This window comes from Poecilia reticulata, linkage group LG2 (assembly GCF_000633615.1).
Source record: "Poecilia reticulata strain Guanapo linkage group LG2, Guppy_female_1.0+MT, whole genome shotgun sequence".
Classification (NCBI taxonomy): domain Eukaryota; kingdom Metazoa; phylum Chordata; class Actinopteri; order Cyprinodontiformes; family Poeciliidae; genus Poecilia; species Poecilia reticulata.
Genome location: NC_024332.1, coordinates 8,414,621 through 8,433,054, shown reverse-complemented (window position 1 = coordinate 8,433,054; position 18,434 = coordinate 8,414,621). Strand labels below are relative to the sequence as shown.

The 18,434-nt window shown below is 43.3% G+C and overlaps 1 protein-coding gene across 1 annotated transcript in view; it reads left to right on the top strand.

The window, feature by feature from the left end:
• Positions 1-18,434, top strand: part of unc80 (unc-80 homolog (C. elegans)) — a 45,556-nt gene that overhangs the window by 7,080 nt on the left and 20,042 nt on the right. The window contains exons 13-35 of the mRNA XM_017308976.1: positions 5-270; positions 345-479; positions 559-775; positions 1,158-1,298; positions 2,346-2,614; positions 2,697-3,023; positions 3,748-3,882; positions 3,993-4,140; positions 6,776-6,924; positions 8,562-8,725; positions 10,370-10,468; positions 10,628-10,836; positions 11,396-11,508; positions 11,576-11,669; positions 13,146-13,318; positions 14,520-14,732; positions 14,801-14,936; positions 16,472-16,605; positions 16,690-16,867; positions 16,946-17,155; positions 17,465-17,562; positions 17,641-17,841; positions 17,910-18,017. Coding sequence (XP_017164465.1) covers positions 5-270; positions 345-479; positions 559-775; positions 1,158-1,298; positions 2,346-2,614; positions 2,697-3,023; positions 3,748-3,882; positions 3,993-4,140; positions 6,776-6,924; positions 8,562-8,725; positions 10,370-10,468; positions 10,628-10,836; positions 11,396-11,508; positions 11,576-11,669; positions 13,146-13,318; positions 14,520-14,732; positions 14,801-14,936; positions 16,472-16,605; positions 16,690-16,867; positions 16,946-17,155; positions 17,465-17,562; positions 17,641-17,841; positions 17,910-18,017 — 3,917 coding nt within the window. The remainder of the gene's footprint in view (positions 1-4; positions 271-344; positions 480-558; positions 776-1,157; positions 1,299-2,345; positions 2,615-2,696; positions 3,024-3,747; positions 3,883-3,992; positions 4,141-6,775; positions 6,925-8,561; positions 8,726-10,369; positions 10,469-10,627; positions 10,837-11,395; positions 11,509-11,575; positions 11,670-13,145; positions 13,319-14,519; positions 14,733-14,800; positions 14,937-16,471; positions 16,606-16,689; positions 16,868-16,945; positions 17,156-17,464; positions 17,563-17,640; positions 17,842-17,909; positions 18,018-18,434) is intronic.

The window sequence follows — 18,434 nt, the reverse complement described above, 5'->3', positions numbered from 1 at the left end:
TCAGCTCCCGCTGGTCTGCCGGCGTCTCTGGCGCACCGCGCCCGGTACGCCACCTACTTCGACGTGGCGGTGCTGCGCTGCCTGCTGCAGCCCCACTGGACGGAGGAGGGCGTGCACTGGGCCCTGATGTACTACCTGCAGCGCCTGAGGCAGATCATGGAGGAGAGACCGGAACGCAACCCGGAACCCCTGGTCACCCCGCTGCCCCGCCCTCGCAGCAGCTCCATGGTGGCTGCCACGCCCTCGCTGGTCAACACCCACAAGACCCAGGTAGCAACAGCAGCCACTCACCATCGTCAGATTTAACAACAACTTGATTGACTGAGGCTTTGCTTTGCTGTAAGGATATGAGTCTGAAGTGCAACGAAGAGGGCAAATCTCTGAGCACCGAGACTTTTGCCAAGGTTTCCCTCACAAACCTGCGCCGACAGGCCGTCCCAGACCTGTCCTCTGACCTGGGCATGAACATCTTCAAGAAGGTCAGCGCCCTAGTTTGACCCTATAGCAGGGCTCTGTAGTCTTTAGCAGCACAACTAAAGACTTCTGGTTGTGCTGCAGTTCAAGAACCGGCGGGAGGACCGGGAGAGGAAGGGCTCCATTCCCTTCCATCACGCCGGGAAGAAGCGGCAGCGGCGCATGGGCGTCCCCTTCCTGCTGCATGACGACCACCTGGACGTCTCGCCCACACGCAGCACCTTCTCCTTCGGAAGCTTCTCGGGCCTGGGCGACGAGCGGCGGGCTCTGGACCGCGGCGGCTGGCAGGCCACCATCATGGGTAGGTCACGACGCTGCTGACCTCCAGTCACATTCTCCTCCAGTGTTTCTGTTCAGGGTAACTGACTTGTTCAAGTCTTAGTTCTTACAGTTGAAACCTTAAATWAGAYGAAACRTTTAACACTCCAGTTACTTCAGTAACCTAMAATAAAAGCTCAAAGGAAAGGAGATTAAATGATTTGAACCAGAAGGTTTTCAAAATTGCTGGCTTGTTTATTTTGAAAGGAAATTGTAATAGCAGAGGAGGTGATATASTGCTGTTTGTGAGCTGCAGTTACACAGATTGAGATTTTCCAGCTCATCTAGCCTCCAGCAGCATCTGCTGTTCAGGTTTTTCTTCAAAAACGGCGTGTGAATCCCCTCGTGTTTCCTTTCCTTTCCAGGTAAATTCACACGCAGAGGCAGCACGGACACAGCTGCTGACGCYGACAGCCTGAGCGCCAAGCACTCCCACTCCCACCACTCCCTGCTCAGAGACATGCCYGACCACTCCAACAGCCACAGCGACAACACGGTGAAGGAAGGTGAGCCGGGATAACGGGGCTAAAGAGGGAGGAGCTACCGGCGGAAACCGTTAATAAACATGTCATGGTTTATTAAGAAACAGAGTCCAGGAGTCGTGTTGTTTCGCYGTTAATTAGATCTGTTAGAAGATGGCGGATGTTTCTGTCTCTGCCGGGTTACATAACACAGTTATTATTGAGACAAACACACACAGATAGCAGGCCTGGTTTTAGACGCAGAGCGACACTCAGAACCTGGTCTGAAGCAGAAAACAACTTCACTGATCACCTATTTTTGTTGTTTTTGTTTCTRTACCATGAGAATCTATGGAAACCYTTAGATGTTTATTTATAGAAGTTATAAATAAATAACAGRAAAATTAATKARTAAAATGTTTTTCTCAATCTGTTTTTTTATCATCATAACCATGTAACTCATCAAGCGATAATAAATGCTAACAAGAAAAAAGACCACATTTTTTTCAACATATCAGGCACCTTGATGCAACCTGAAATTTGTTAAACATGGTTAATTTACCAGCACGATTATTTATGTTTTGTGAGATTTGATGACTTTGATTTAAAAGGAAAATAAAAATAAGTAAAGAGGTTTGTAGCTCTCAAAAATAGGACATAAATATCAATAAAAATTCCAATAACTGTCTCTAACTGGCCAGAATTTGAAGTTCAAGTTACTTACATGTTTTTGTCGGCCAAAAAAGTTAAATGGACTGWTTAGAAGTTTCTTCCTATTCCCTTTAACTTTTAATTTTCAGCTTGTGAAATTTTGTGGGGTTTATAAAAATAATAGAAGTTATAAATAAATAASGGGAATAGTAAGTAGAGCAGAAGGTACTGATCACTTATTACTGTTGATTTGTTAATTAGGTATTTTTTTTTTTCAATTTTTATTAAAAAAAAGATGGCCACTTACGTGTCATATGCTTTGGTAATTATTAAAAATGGAAGAGAATGGGGGAAAATTCAGTCGAAGGAAAACCTTTTTGGGGATGTCATGCTTTATGAATTGGTAGATTTGCATTAAAACACTGAACTGTTTTTATGAAGTGCGATCTCAGATCTCCACCATCACCATGGCGGCGTTCAACACCACGGTGGCCTCCTTCAACGTGGGCTACGCCGACTTCTTCACCGAGCACATGAAGAAGCTGTGCAACCCGTCCGCTGCGCCCGAAATCCCCGTGGAGCCGCTGGCCTGCACCAACCTGCCCCGCAGCCTCACCGACTCCTGCATCAACTACTCCTGCCTGGAGGAGGGCGARAACATTGAGGGCACCAACAACTTCGTGCTGAAGAACGGCATGCTGGACCTAACGGTGGGGAACTAGCCGGACCCTGAACGCATCTCCTGACGGCTCCGTCAAGCGGCATAATGCACTTTACCTTTTCCCGCACCAGGCTGTGCTGCGGGCGCTCTACGCCGTCCTCGCCCATGACATCAGCTCCAGGATCTGCGACGTGGCGCTCAACATCATCGACTGCCTGCTGCAGCTGGGCGTCGTCCCCGGCATGGGCAAGAAACTGTCCAAGCCGGACAACAAGGAGAACCAGGAGGCCCGGGCCAAAGACCCGGCCGGCCAGAGCCTGGCAGGTGGCGCCCAGGGCGGTGGCCCBCTTCCAGGAGCCGGAGGGGGTGGAGACGGAGGTGGAGGAGGGGGGAGCGGCGGAGGCAGCGGGCAGGGGAGCAAGGATGACGTCAAGAATAACAAAGAGAATGATAAAAAGGTGAGTTCAGAGTTTATTCTGTAGATTTTAATCTCAAACACTTCCAGAGGATTATAAGCCTGGCAGGCCACCAGGCTTTATTTGCCAGGCTAAGCAGGGTTTTACTTATTTTATTTTTTTTATGTTTCCCTTTTTTTAAGACTTTATTGTTGGTGTTTAGGTATTGTCAGTAATGTCTTCCAATAACGCATAATTACGCTGCAAAAACACAAAATCTTGTCAAGTGTTTTTTGTCCAGTTTCTATTGCAAATATAGTTAGTTTGCAATAAAAACAAACTTACAAGTAGCTTTTCAGCAAAATATAATTCCTTAATATTGATGAAAAAGTTCTAGTTCCATTGGCAGATAAATTCATTTATAACAAAAACATTTTTCCATGTTATTAGTGAAATAATCTGCCAATGGAACAAGAACTTTTTTTTAATCAATATTAGGAAATTATTGACTTAAAACAAGCTCCTATGTCTTGCAGAAAAGCTACTTGTAAGTTAGTTCTGTCTTATTTCAAGTGTATTAAGATATTTGTATTATAAACTGGGCAAAAATATTTGGTAAGATTTTGTGTTTTTGCAGTGCACCTGGTGAAATTTTCAGTGTTMCAGTCTACTTTGAACGTCTTTCACCTCAAAAACACGGTGGGCCACTGGATGACTGGCTTAGCACCACTACTGAGGGGCATAGCAAGTTTTCTGGGAGAAAGCCTGACTTTGTTTTCTTCATCAGGAGGAAGAGGGTTCTGGTTTCAGCACCCACCGCCTGGCTCTCACCATGCTGATCAAGATAGTCAAGTCTCTGGGCTGCGCTTACGGCTGCGGGGAGGGCCACCGAGGACTGTCAGGAGACCGCCTCAGGATGCAGGTTGGACACTTGATCTCAGCTGATTATTTCCCTATGAACATGGAAAACACTTGATGCTTGATATTCCCACAGTTCTTTATGATTATTGTATATTTTATCTTTCATTGCAGGCCCAGAACTGCCTGACTAATCTGTATAAGCTGGACAAAGTGCAGTTTCGCCAAACAATGCGCGAGTATGTCAACAAAGACTCCCTCAATAACATTGTGGATTTCCTGCACGCACTGCTGGGCTTCTGCATGGAGCCCATTACTGACAGTAAGTATGTGGAGTATCTGAGTGGGATGCAAGCCCTCAAAACGTTTGCATCAGTCTTGATTCCAGATGCAGAAACTGGATAAAATTGAGCAGCACAAATATTAATGTGACATTATTTTTCTACCATTACTTTAACGCAGAACACATATGCAGGATTTGCTGCAAAAAGTCAGGAATGAAAACATGCTCACATGTTAACATGCTACAGTTTAGCAGGCATGTTAGCATGCTTACCATCAAGTTTAGTTTGCTAACTTCTTAGCACCCAATAACRGCAAAAATGATGCATTCCCATTCACATTCAGCTTTTCAAGAGCTAATTATTTTAAAAAAATACCTGGTGTTCTAGCAAGTTATAAAAGCATGCAGATATATTTCTGCAACAAATATATTCATTTCTTACAGAAAATTGCTCATCACATTAAGACAAATATGCTAATGCTAGATCTTAGGCTAACATTAGCTTTTGAGTGGAAAGTAGATGTGGAAAAAATTAAGCTAAGGCATAAAAAATCCTCACAAATGACTTTTTAAAGTGAGACTGACTTCTTAAAGTAAGGCTTGGAACAAAAAAAAAGTTATTAAAATATGGTGATAAGCATACAGCCTAGCTGGGGCCTGATTATTTTTATTTTTTTTGGTAAAGTTTAACATATATAACTTGATTTCATTTTATTACAAGTTTTAGCCATAGGCAAATCTGGATAAGGCATATGCAYGTACGTTTACAGAATACAGGCTTTAATTAAACATTGGATATTGCAACATTAACATATAGCCTACCTCAATTTGAGGATAGCAAACTATCTACTACAGAAAATGGATTTAAAAAATACACTAAAGTATTTTTTAAATCTGAAAGTTTTTTTTAATGTGTAAGAGAAAAAGACCCCAGAATAATATTGTAGAAATGCTAATGTTAGCATAAACCCAAAGTGTGTAMAATTTTAAATAATCCTCGCTACATGAAAAGTTTTTAAAAAATATTCCAAACTTAGACATTAGAAATATTTACAACACAACATAAAATGGCACATTAGGGAGTGTGATATTAAGCTGAGCTTAAGGGTTTCTGAAAAAAAAAATACAATGCTGCATTAGCAAATGGCAACAGTGTGTAAAGCTTTGGACCAATTAGCTTGGCTAACAGCTACACCACCATTAAAAATAATCATAGCTTAAACAAGGACTTCTTTAAAATGTAACAATTTTATCAGATACTACTCTGATACATAAAATTGCTAATAATATTTTTGTTTGTTTGTAAAGTTTGAAACAAGAATTATCTCAGGGTATTTAAATGTTTAAGGTATATAAAGAGCAAAAAAAAAAAAGCATAAACATTGTAAACATTAAGATAAGCTTTTCCTGAAGATTTAGAAAAAAAGAGACCACTCTCCTTCGCCAGATTTTTGGTATTATGCCAAAGTAGCATGTAAGCTAAACTGGTCTCAGATTTCAGTTTCTGGAAGACAGATTACTCTAGAAGTAACAGTGATGAAATTAGTATTTGTCCCTTTAGACGGGCCTCAATAACAGCTAGCATACTAGGAGTGAACAAAGCTAAATGTTTGACCCTGCTGTCCCACCCTGCACCTTGACTTTGCATTCCAGCCCTACCTGTGTCTGTGTGTGTATCTGTCTTCCCCCTCTCCTCCATCCTCTTGTCTTTGCTTGACATGTTTTTGATGTTTTCCTCCTGCTTACTTTTTCTTCATCCACTTCAACTAGCCGAATCCTGACTTCCTTACTCACTCATCCATTCTGTACACTTGCCAATTGGAAGCTTCTCCCATTGCATTGCTGCTCTAATGGTGGCTATGAGACACATTGAACATGCCAGTTTTCCAGTTTTGCGCTGAAATTTTCAAGTATTTTGTACATGGTACTGTCATTTAGTACAAAATACTCCACAGTTGGCAAGTTGCTGAAGCAATGAGTGTTTGATTGATGGAAAGTGACCAGGGCACCTTGTTCGGTTTCTTTTGTTGTGTGTTTTATTTTTGACTTGTGTGCATCTTGGGGTCGCCTCCTGGTGGAGGTGGGGTGCCATGTCCTTTCTGAGACCACCTTACATGTCTGTGCCGGCCTGATGTCAATCAACTTGTGCCCCGCCTCTTTTCTCTTGCAGAGTACGGCAGTGCAGGTGAGAGGTCCAGGAGGGCGAAAAAAAGAAACATCGGTAGATACACACGATTAATGATTAATAACAGTCAACATAAGCAATAAGATGATTTTACTCACCCAATCAGACCCTTCCCTAGACACCGCTTTCATCGCTGCACCCCTCACTCTGTCCGAAAGTGACAAACTCGCCTGCAACTCCTAAACTTACACCTGTGTGTGTTGAATCTGGCTTTTTTTGCAGTTTCATCTAACTGGACCCAGACAATAAGCCCCCTACTCTGTTTAAAGCAGGCCTTAGTCACTTGCATGTATCCCCTACCCAGAATCCTTTTGATTTTGCTTCTCCCCCATATGCTTTACGAACCCCTTTCCTTTGCCCTTGCCTCCTTTCTGTTGTATGGGCTCACAACTCCAGCTGGTCAGTATTGTCCCTCTCCCACTCCCATCCCGCCGACTGAACCGGCTCCTGTATCATCCCCGGTCTCTCCTGCCTTCCTGCTGCTTCCAGACAAGGCGGGCTTCGGCAACAACTTCGCCACGGGGGACAACAAGTCGCTGGCGCAGAACATGGAGGCAGTGGTGGTGGGCTGCATGTTCAAGTCCCTCATCACCCGCTGTGCCTCRACCACACACGAGCTGCACAGCCCAGAAAACCTGGTGAGTGGGACGGGAAGTCCATCWCTACTGGTTTTATCATGAATGAACAGAAAGATCCTGACTTACTGCTTTACTCGGTGATCACAGTGTATAATCGGATCTTATTTTCCATAAACAGACCACTTAGTACCGACTGAAACAATCAAGGTACGAACCACTGCTTTGCTTTTATGTATCGCCTTATCAAAAGACCAATGTCAAATTCAATTTKAATTTTTAGCTAAATTTKTTATTTGTTGGTATAGCAGAATATGTGAYGTTAAATTATTTATTTAAATTAYTTGACTAATTATTCTTCCAAGATAAATACTCCAACACAAAGCACTTCAACAGAAAACATACAAACATTATTGGTTTTTGTTGTAACTTCATCAACTTGCTGTATTGGTTTCCCCACCAAGTAGCACTAAAGTTGTCTTACAGAAAATATGAAAGATGTGTTTAAAACTAGAAACTGTTAACAATGCTGCACACTTGAACTMATTTTTTATTATTTTGAAAAGTGAAAATTCTGTTAAGTTGATTTGTATTCATTGTGACATTAACTGGACAAGCTAGCTTTAGCTCCTATGTATACCAGGTATTGCACCCAAGTTAGCTTCAGCTTCAGTAAGTAACACAGCTTTTAGCRGCTATTCTTCCYCYGCTTTGTCTGGAGGAATGAATCAAAATGTAAATAGTTTTGTTAGAGTTAAAATTATCAGMTGAAGATKACAATTTTCATTGTAGCCTGCTGTCCCAAATAGCAGAAATAGTCTTCAATACTACACTACCTTTAGCTAGTCTTCGTAACATGCTAACATTAACTAAGAGGCAAACATTACCACATTAGCTAAAATGGGCTCATTAGCACATTGGCCACCATTTGTTTAGAYGTTTTTAGCATATTGGCTTGCAACACCATATTAACAAATGAGTGAACATATTAGCTAATATGCTACAATTAGCTAACATGAACATTTAAACCAGCATTAGTCATTTAAAATTGAATAAATAATAAAGATGCAAGATTTAGAGCTCCCTTTTTAATAGCTTAAGTTTAGCGCTGTTGTTGCTAGACAACATAAGCTCAGGTAATGGCTGGAATAAATCTAAAGACTAGCCTTCCAATCTTTGCCATTAATGAGAGGCCAGGTCCTTCCAAAGATTAATTAATTTAGACCCACCCATCTTCCATAATATTAGTTCAGTATCACATTATTTTCTTTAATGTAAGGGTATATAAACCGATATTTCGACTAAAGGGCTCCTGTTAGTTCATATGTTAGTGTAAATGCTTCAAAAATAAAAATAATACAGCTAGCGTATGAAGCTTTATAGCTTCATTTGACTGATGTCAAGTCTATGCTTCTTTATGGAAGCACGGATTCCACAAAGAAGGATGTTATTTATGGTTCATAAATAGTAATACAACGATGACTAGTTTATGTTAAGGAAGGCTTTAGTCTGAACTGCAATAAAAAGGTGCCACAGGCTGAAACCGATACTTTGATAAAGTCCAGAGAGGATAGCTGCAGAGAATTCATCCTGATCTGTATGGATGTGAATAAACAACGAATATCTGCCTGAATGTAGCTCCGTTCTCCAAAACGGTTTCTCATTCACACATCGATCTCACTCTTAATTTGCCTTTGCAGGGTCTGTACTGTGACATCCGCCAGCTGGTTCAGTTTATAAAAGAGGCCCATGGAAACGTGTTCCGCAGGGTGGCGCTGAGCGCGCTCCTGGACAGCGCCGAGAAGGTGACTGCCACCAAGAAACCCGACGAGAAGGATGACGGCAAACAGTACGGAGTAAGAAGGTAGTGGCCAATCACTGGCTGGAGTCATTCTGAGAGTCATCGTGTTTTCTCTAATCAATGCCTGACCCGCTGTCTTGCCTGTAAATGTAAACAAACCTCTGTGTATTCAATCACAGTGACTGTTTCTCATCACTGCTTGGTTATTTTTCCTCATGTCTTGTCACCATCTTGTCTGAGTGAATGATTTGATGCTATCATTCTCAAAATATTGTGGCTAAACACTTGAGAAAGTCCTCTTTGTTTGCCACATTACTTGACTACACCAGCAGCGCCACATAAATACCCAGTGAGTAATACTCTTTAGTGGTAACAATATTTAGTCCAGTTACAGCAGATAATTCTGGCAAAGCTTAATAGCCGGTTATGTGAAGTGGCTAAAACACAAGGGAAATTTGTTGTTTAGCTCTGGCCCTGTGCTTTTTCCAGAATTTGTTGGACCCTGTTTGATGACAAAAGTCTTATGTCAAAAAGAAGAGACCGAAAAACAAGTTATTGTTGGATTTAAAACAAAAAAGTCCAATCAAGGACTGGGTTTGCAAATTGGTTTTGAGCTAGAAAGCCATTGTTCAAAACAATGGTCACATTGTTTTCTCGGGTAACATTGTCTCATATGCTGTCCTTAAGTGCAATAAACTCAACTTAAAAAGACAAGAAAAAGTTTTTAAGCAGACTCTAAAAAGATGTCAAACTATGACCTGTGTAATGTCCCCTGCTTACCTTTAGGGGTATTGTAGGATAAACAAGTCCAAGATGTAAGCCAACATTACACCTCCAAGGTGAGGCGTTCATGGTCATCCTCATGTGATCCACATCTCATGACCCAAAGATCGAAAGCGTTGCCTTTTTTGCTCAACATTTTGGACACCATGACAGACCCAAAGTTGTCTATCCATCTCTGGCTGACCCAGAGGGGACAGTCCACCTCCATCTGATTGTCTCAACCTTGAAGAGGCTTCCTCTCATGGTTCCCACTTGGCTACAAACTGTTCGTGTGCTCCTGGATGGCTTTGGCTTGAAGACACCAACATAATCACATCATTTTTATAGAGCAAAAAAGTTTGGAAACCAAACACCCTTGAATATGCCTTTAAATCCTGAGAGGGACTGGAAACCAGGGACAGCCTTTGACAAACAGTCATCAACAGATGGGAAATATGGCACAATTTTGATATGATAAAAAGAGTAGACAGGTGAAAAGATTTCAAAATGTTGAAAACGCTCTAGGACCATCTTGTTCGACATGTGACAACAATCTAATGTATTCTACTGAGGAATATGGCAACAGAAGAAGAAATGCCTCTTTCCAGGGCTGGAAAACCTAACCGAACTTCATGGAAGAATGTGCTACGGTTTGTTGAAACCAAGGTTGAACCTTTGGGAGAAGCAACAACAATGAACCCCTTTGAATTTAATGTCCTATCCAAAGAGAAATCTGGCGGTGGTACAATCATCGTTTCACCTGCTGCAGCAGAAACACCTAAGACCTACTGAACTGTTGGCATCTGAACCGTTATGAGGCCTTACCCGATCAGTTCAGCTCCATTCTGCGGTTGCTTGTCCTGACCTGCTCCTCGCTGCATCAAATGAACTCATTTGGCGCCTTACTCAAGTGGGCTGTGTTGGTATGTGTGTGTGTGCGTGCAGGTCTGAGGCGGGTGTGTCCGGGGAGAAGGGTCAGGTGTCCAGTGCTGCAGATGAGTGTCGCAGCTGCATCTCCAGTAGACCCCCCCAGACCCCCGAACAGTGAGTGTCCAGATCACAGCATCCCCATGAAACATCATCTCTGTTGATCCCAGCTGCCATTTCAAACTGTCTGTGCTCCCCTTTGTGTCATGTTGTTGCCGTTTTGGTACTTAGGTATTCACACCCTCCCCTTACTGCCTTTCCTCTTTGTGCCGCTAGCGATGAACAGATCCCGGGCGCTCTGCTTGGCAGGAAGGACTTCTGGAGGAAGATGTTTAAGTCGCAGAGCGCCGCCAGTGACACCAGCAGCCAGTCGGAGCAGGACACCTCAGAGTGTACCACCGCACACTCTGGCACCACCACCGACCGACGCTCCCGATCCAGATCCCGACGCATCTCGCTCCGCAAGAAACTCAAACTACCGATTGGTGAGTCTAATCAACGTAAAACCATCTCTAAACAGCTCAGTTTTATCTTGTGGCTAATTACCAAGTCTTCTTCATTTCCATGACCATATCTCAATCTGATATATGTGCTTTGTGTCCAACGTTCGTTCATCCTGAGAGGTTGGGTCACTTCATCTCTTCAATCTGCTTTGTGTCTCTCTGTGTGCCTTAGTATGCCGTAGGACCACCCACCTCCCCATCACTCGCTCTGTCCTACGTATGTGGATGCGTATCCATCCTCATGCAATGTTTTCACCTTCTCTTTGTCCCGTTTGTCTGTCTTCGTCTGTGTCCCATGTGTGCACGCTGCTCCAGACCGGGAGTTCATTTTTGTCAACTTTATGTCTTACGCAATGGGCTTCAGTGCGAAACACCACTGATAATTAGCAAAAATTCCCTCCTCAAAAGACCTTATTTAAGTAAATTCATGTTTTCAGTTCAAACTCTGTGTAAATCCTGTTTGTTGGACCCTGCATGCTTATGTGCATTAAGCTGAAAGTGTTTCATAAAGGTTGTTTTAGTTGCTTTATTGTCCTGATTGGTCCAGGAAACTGGCTGAAACGCTCCTCCCTGTCTGGGCTGACCGACGGTGTGGAGGACCTGCTGGACATCAGCTCAGTGGACCGGCTCTCCTTCATCCGTCAGAGTTCAAAGGTCAGCCTCCCTGAGGAGCTCCTAGCTGTAGCCGGAAGCACACTTCGTAACATGTTTCACGTTTCAGGTGAAGTTCACGAGCGCGGTGAAGCTGTCTGAAGGGGGCGCTGCGGGGCCGGAGTACGGCAGGGACGAGGAGGAGAATTTCTTCAAGCGGCTCGGTAAATGGAGGTCTGGCAGGAGGAATCCATCCAAGCTTCACCACACAGAAGAGAAAGATGGTAGACCTCCCCCACCCTGGGGTGTCCCACGCTCCATCCTGCTTTTGTCTCTGCGTGCTCTCTGTCCTGTCTCAGTGGTGTCCTGTCTCGTCCTGTCTTTGGCCATCTGTTGTCCCGTGTCTCCTGGACAGCTGCTGAACCGAACCTTCTGAGCTCATCAATGTTTGGATCATGTTTCTAAGACGTTTTGCTACAAAAAGTTTCCAGAAGGTTGTGAACAATAAAACAACAATAATGGGGGCATAAGAGATTAACTAACCTGCATTGGCTCCATTTAAAATGGTTTGCAATTCATTAGTTGTATGTTAATAGTTTGAGTCTGGCTCATTTGGGCTGGAAATGGGCCCCATATGGGATTAGTTGTGGGTTCCCAGATGGCCTTCCTTGTATGAGTTTAACGAGAATGGAAGCTGGCCACATCTGGGAACAAAACACAGCCTGCCTGGGTCCAATAATTAGTTGCATATGAAAGGGTCTCATCTGGGAAAGAGAGACAACATCCATTAAGTAAAGACACCTGAATGGAGATAGATAGGGCAGTTAGCTACTGGGCTACATGTGAAGCCAAGATGGTTTGGAAAGGGTCTAAAAACATTGGCCCCATTTGGGGTTTACTGCGTTCCGTATTGGTCCCAAGTTAATTCCTTAAATAGTTTCCCATCCAGGAAGTTTCCAAAAAGTTTTGTTTGGGTTTAATACCTGGTATATATCATACCAAAATACTGGTTATTAGTTGTAATTATTTCTAAATGTTACCCATTTAGTTTTGAAGTAAAATGATGTAATTCAGGAAATGTTTTTTCTAAATGTCTAATAATTATTGAGTACATAAAGTGTTTTTGACTTTTTGAAACTTTTTGTGCAAAACCACAACACTCAGGCACGACTCCTTCCACAATAAGTCGCCCTTTAAATCCCAAGATGACCCAGAACCTGAGTGCAATTTGTCCGAAGTGCCTTGTGTTGTTTCCTCCTGGTGAACCTGGACGTTGTCTCTAATAAATCATCTGTTGGAGAGCATCTCCCTGCTGCCGAGCATCTCCATGCCAGCTCTAGCATGACACTGTCAGTGCTCCCTCTGTCTCTTCTGTGGTGACGTTGTGGTGGTATTTTCCAGCTGCTAGCTAAACGACAGTGTCGTCTGCATACAGCTTTATCTCTGTAGGGCTGCGCTCACACTTGATCTGCCGTTGAAGCTATTGTCTTTGCGTCATTTGGCAGCAAGTTGAAGCAGAAAAGGAAACGGAGTTCATGTGTCAGCTCAGCCCGTGGCTGTTTTCTCTCGCTCATGTTTTCATTCGTGTTCAATGTGCTGGAAGGCCACGTTACTTCATATAAAGTGAGACCAGTTTTGCAGTTTTCCTGTGAAACGCGACTTGCTGTTCCAGCACCTTCCATCTGCGCCCCGTTTTCCAGGACCTCATGGTTTCCAAGAGCGCTTAGCGGCCAGTCAGGAGGCCATGAAGAACAAGAACGTGGTCAACCTGGGCGCCATCCGGCAGGGGATGAAGCGCTTCCAGTTCCTCCTCAACTGCTGCGAGCCGGGAACCATTCCTGATGCCTCCATCCTTGCTGCTGCTCTAGACTTGGTACATGCTTCTGAAAATAATCAAAATTTGTCAAAGGAGGTAATATCCATTGAAAGCCAGCTTCTGATTAGAATACTGAGCGGCTGCCAATGAAAAGTGAGGAGAGCACTAGTGACCAGTATGCCTGTGTTACCTTCTATTCAGAAAACTTTATTAAGAAAAATATAATATCTGTCATACATTAGATAATCCAACGTGACATCAAGCATACATTTACTGTATACTGAAATTGGCTTCTGATTAACACTTCGGATTCAGCAGATGGCTAAAGGGCTATTCCACCTAATTTTTCCACTACCTTCAGCATCTTTAATTTGCTTTAATTTAAAACCTTTAATGCGACTGCTCAAACATTTACAGGAATATTTTACATTGAAAGCACATTGAAACCTAGTTTTTGACTAGTAAAACCTTTATTTTATTTGTTATTGAACATTCATGGATCCATTTAACAGATATAACAATCCAAGATATCAAATTTGGTGTTTATTAACTTTAATATGAATATTTTATTAGCCAGACATTATGCACATAAATGTTGCTTCTTTAAAATGAGCCCAAATGTTATACATTTTAAGAATGAGTTCAATTTGTTTTATAAGGCCTTATTTTTTGTGAAATCAAAAATGTAAGTAGACCTTTTTGGAAATGTATATATAAATGTATTGCCATAAATAAATTGCATAATATGCTCTGCTATTTGAACAGTTTGAACCTATAATTCTTTATGGTACATATTTTATAGTTGATTGGTCAAAACATGTTTATATTGATAATAAAAAAAAAATGGGTAGAGTGGCCCTATTGCCCTCAGAAACCAACTTCATCTCCTATCCATCATGTTTCTACTTGGAGTCACGTTGGTCTACAGTAACTGTGACAAGAACACCTCAATGCATCTAATGTATGATGACTATTGTATGAGAACCATGTTCTTTGATAAAGTTTCCTTTAAAGAAGAACGAAGCAGTCCTAGGTAACCAGTCTAGGCATGCTAGCTTATCCAAAGCTAGCATGCTAGCATGCCTCCTTAGTTAATTAGTAGCCTCCTTCTCATTTGCCAGCGGAGGCTGCTCATGCTGGCCTATCATTAATCAGATCAGTAGAACAAAAATTAAGACAACTTAATTAAAAATTAAAAAAATAAAAGCAAGCCAGACCAGTTCTGTTCAATCAATTTTAAATGTCTCTCTGCTGTTAGGAGGCTCCAGTTGTGGCTCGCGCTTCCCTGTTCCTGGAGTGTGCCAGGTTCGTCCACCGCTGCAACCGTGGCAACTGGCCAGAGTGGATGAAGGGCCACCATGTCAACATCACCAAGAAGGGCTTGTCCAGGGGCCGCTCACCAATAGTGGGCAACAAGAGGAACCAGAAGCTGCAGTGGAACGCTGCCAAGCATTTCTGCCAGTGGGGAGATGTGAGTTAAACAGGATCAAACCGGGCTGCTGGTCCATCCGCCTCCACTAACTGTGTCCTTCTGTGCAGGCCATCGGCACCAGGCTGAGTGAGCTCTGTCACTCAGACAGCGAGAGCCCCGCCAACATCCTGGGCTACATCTACGATGAAGAGACCAAACGCAGGATGAGGAAGGAAGATGAGGAGGAGGACTACTTAGAGGACAGTGAGTCACATCCAAACTGGCTTAAGGAAACATCCAGAGCTACAGGAAGATGGTTTAGATCAGAGCCTGTTGATTTGTTTGAATGGCCTAGTCAAAGTCCAGACCTAAATCCAGCTGAGAATTTGTAGAAAAGCTTGGAAGTTGATGTTCACAGACACCAGCCTGCCTGAGCTGGAGCTTTTCTACAAACAGTTTGCAAAGCTGGTGAAGAATGTTAGCTGTTGCTGCAAAGCCTCGAATCAGGAGGGCTAAATGCTAACACACACCACACTTTTCAGATTTTTGATTTGCATAACATGTTTAAAATGTATCGTTTTCAGTACAGTACTACTCTGTGTAACATCCCATTAAGCATCTTTGTGGCTTACTGCCTGACTTTAAATCCCACCAATTTCTATAAATGTACATTTTAAAGTCACACTTTTTTTCCCAAATTGATAAAAATTTCACTTTGTGAAAACTTTTTTTGATGCGGGAACTCTTTAACTAACTTATACATAAAGCAAACTTTTTGCTGAAATGGGACAGACTTTTTGAAATTTAAAATCTGGAACTGCTATATGCTACTTAAAAACATTTCAGAAATGTCAGAAATATAGTTTTTCTTTTATGTTGTATGTTTCTGGACTTTGTATATAAGGGAAAACATTCCAACTTTTAAGCCAGTTAATATTAGAGATGAAACTGGAACTTGACCAAAATTATTCATACTAAAACTTGAAGTTCTTAAAAATGTCTTTTGATTATTATTATTATTATTTTTTAAAGTATTTTAATTTAAATCTTTAAAGGGGCAGTATTACGGAAAATTGACTTTTTTGAGCTTTCTATCATTTCCATCAATTTCCAGGCTTCCTCCTCACAGAGCAGCCCTCCCCTCAGACTCCTCCTCTCAGCTCCTTCAAACTAGCCAGAAGCAATTAGTAAAGACATGGTGGAACTGCTGAGCTCATTATGGGAGCTACTTAGTGGTAAAAACGTTACAGGGTTACTAGTTGAGCCATGTTATGAGTTGTGATGACTTCCTGAAGGCAGAGTTTCAGAAAGAGCAGGAGTTCCTTTAAAAGATAGAGGTCCAATTTCAAGGCATTTAGTTATGAAGTGAAATTTCTAATTTCTTTTAAGTCATATTTGACATATATGGCAGTTTTATAACAACTGAAGGTGACAGAGTTAAAGGATTGGGCTATAAAATGTCACTATGTGCCTGGAGAACACAAAATACTGCCCCTTTAATTAAAAGGTTCGAGTTTTGAGCAATTTGACCACAGGATGGCAGCAACTGTCTCTTCTGCCCCTTTAAAAGTTGTTCCAGTTCTGGTAACCTGATATCTGACGAGCTGATCCAACCTGATCAGTCTTCACCGTCATCATAAACACACAACTTCTTCATTTTCTTCATAACCCTTTGAGGTCAAGAGTTTAGGATTTAAATGTGGCCAGATTAGAGGTTTTATGTGTTTATTGTGACTCTAGGTGTTCTATCTTATGATGGACTCCAGTTTATTTGCTGACTATGGTTTTTGTCTCATCAGACACGGTGAACCCTACGAAGTGCGGCTGCCCTTTTGCCCTGAAGATGGCCGCCTGCCAGCTGCTGCTAGAGATCACCACCTTCCTGCGGGAGACGTTCCCCTGCTTGCCTCGCCCTCGGACCGAGCCATTGGTGGTCAGTTCTGAACCTCTTCTCTRAATGTTTCCTGTGTTAGCACCTCAGATGCTGTACTTGATACGTCATCTCCGTGTGCTTCAGGACCTGGACAGCTGCCGGCTGCGTCTGGACCCGGAGCTGGGCCGCCATCGCTACGAGAGGAAGATCAGCTTCGCCGGCATCCTGGACGACGAGGACGGCCATGACTCCCTGAACAGCAGCAGCCACACGCTGAAGTCTGACACCACAGGGGAGGAGAAGAAGCCCCAGGAGACTCAGGGTGAGCCACAGGGCGGCAGCACCCCTCTGCCCCCCTGCAGACTCTTTTAATATCTCTGCTGCTCCTGTCGCTCCCCAGCTCCTGTCAGGAAGATCCGCATCGGAGGCTCCCGGCTGCTGCAGATCAAAGGCGCCCGCAGCTTCCGCGTGAAGAAGGGCGGCTCGCTGTCTTCCATCCGCCGGGCAGGGAGCCTGAAGAGCACCAAGCTGTCCCGGCAGGACTCCGAGTCCGAGAACGAGGAGGGGCTGCTTTCCCAGACGCAGAGCAGGGACACCGTCACCGACATCGGTGAGTCGGGGTGCAGGGGCAAAACAACGCCTTGGTCCTGAACCCCACTGGGCACAGGCTGATCAATAATCAACAGGTCTGACCTGGGAGTTTCATACACCTGGAAACCTGTGTGTTTGGTGAGATTTGTTTCTAATATACTCTGTAAAAATTAAACTCAGTGTCCCAAAGAGTGACTTAAGTCAGCTAACTGAGCCCTTCTCTGGTATTTATTGTTCATTTCTGTTCTTTCATTTTCAAACTTGGAAACTGGTAATAAAGACGTARCATGTCTTTAAGTGTTATTGTGTGTTCATATTGATGTTGCAGGAAGTCCCTTCAGCACCAGTGAGCCCAGCATTGAGCCTGAGGGCCAGGGCTCAGGAGGAGCTGAAGACAACTACCACCGCAACATGTCCTGGCTCCACGTACGTCCGTCAGTCTGAGCTRCTGCTCCACCGCTTCGTCCTCCAGACGCTCTGATCTGTCTTTATGTCTCTGTCCAGATTATGATCCTGCTGTGCAACCAGCAGAGTTTCATMTGTACACACATTGACTTCTGCCACCCGCGCTGCTACCAGCACCACGGCCGCTCCTGTGCCCGCCTCRTCCGCGCCATCAAGCTGGTCTACGGCGAGTCGGTGGACAGCCTGAGGGAGGACAGCGCCTCTGGTAACGTTGGAGGWCGCGCGAAGAAGAACAAAGAGGTAAGCAAGGAGAGCTGTTAAGGGAAAACGGAGTCAGGAGTTTTTAAAGCCGTTTTTTCCCCCTTCAGTTTTCAGATAAATCCTGTCTGAGAACCCCGTCCATGAAGAGGAAACCGACCGACTCCAACGCAGAAGGGAAGAAAGACACTGGCATGCTCAAGTACATCCGCAACCAGGTCAGCTGCTTTGCTCAATCCAAGGATTACTTTAGGACAATTTATTGCACAAAAGTTTGAATTTAATATTTCCAAATCCAGAGGTGGGCACTAATCCTAAAGCACTAATCATAAACATTAGCTATGCTAATTCACCACAATCTCTAAATTCAACCATGTTAATACCCAATGAGTGTCAGGGACACAACATCATTTACAGGATCAMATTTCTCATKACACATCCTTTGCGCTCAGGAATTGATGCTTTGAAACAGACCTGAAAGTTTACAACACAGCCAAGTAAATTAAATCTTCAGATATTAGCTGGGAAAAAAGTAATCAAAGGGAGGCTAAATGCGCTAAATTCTGTCAAAATTAGCAAAATACGCCAAAGTGCTAAGCTAAAAATGAGCTCAGCTARTTAGCGTAGGTGTGCCT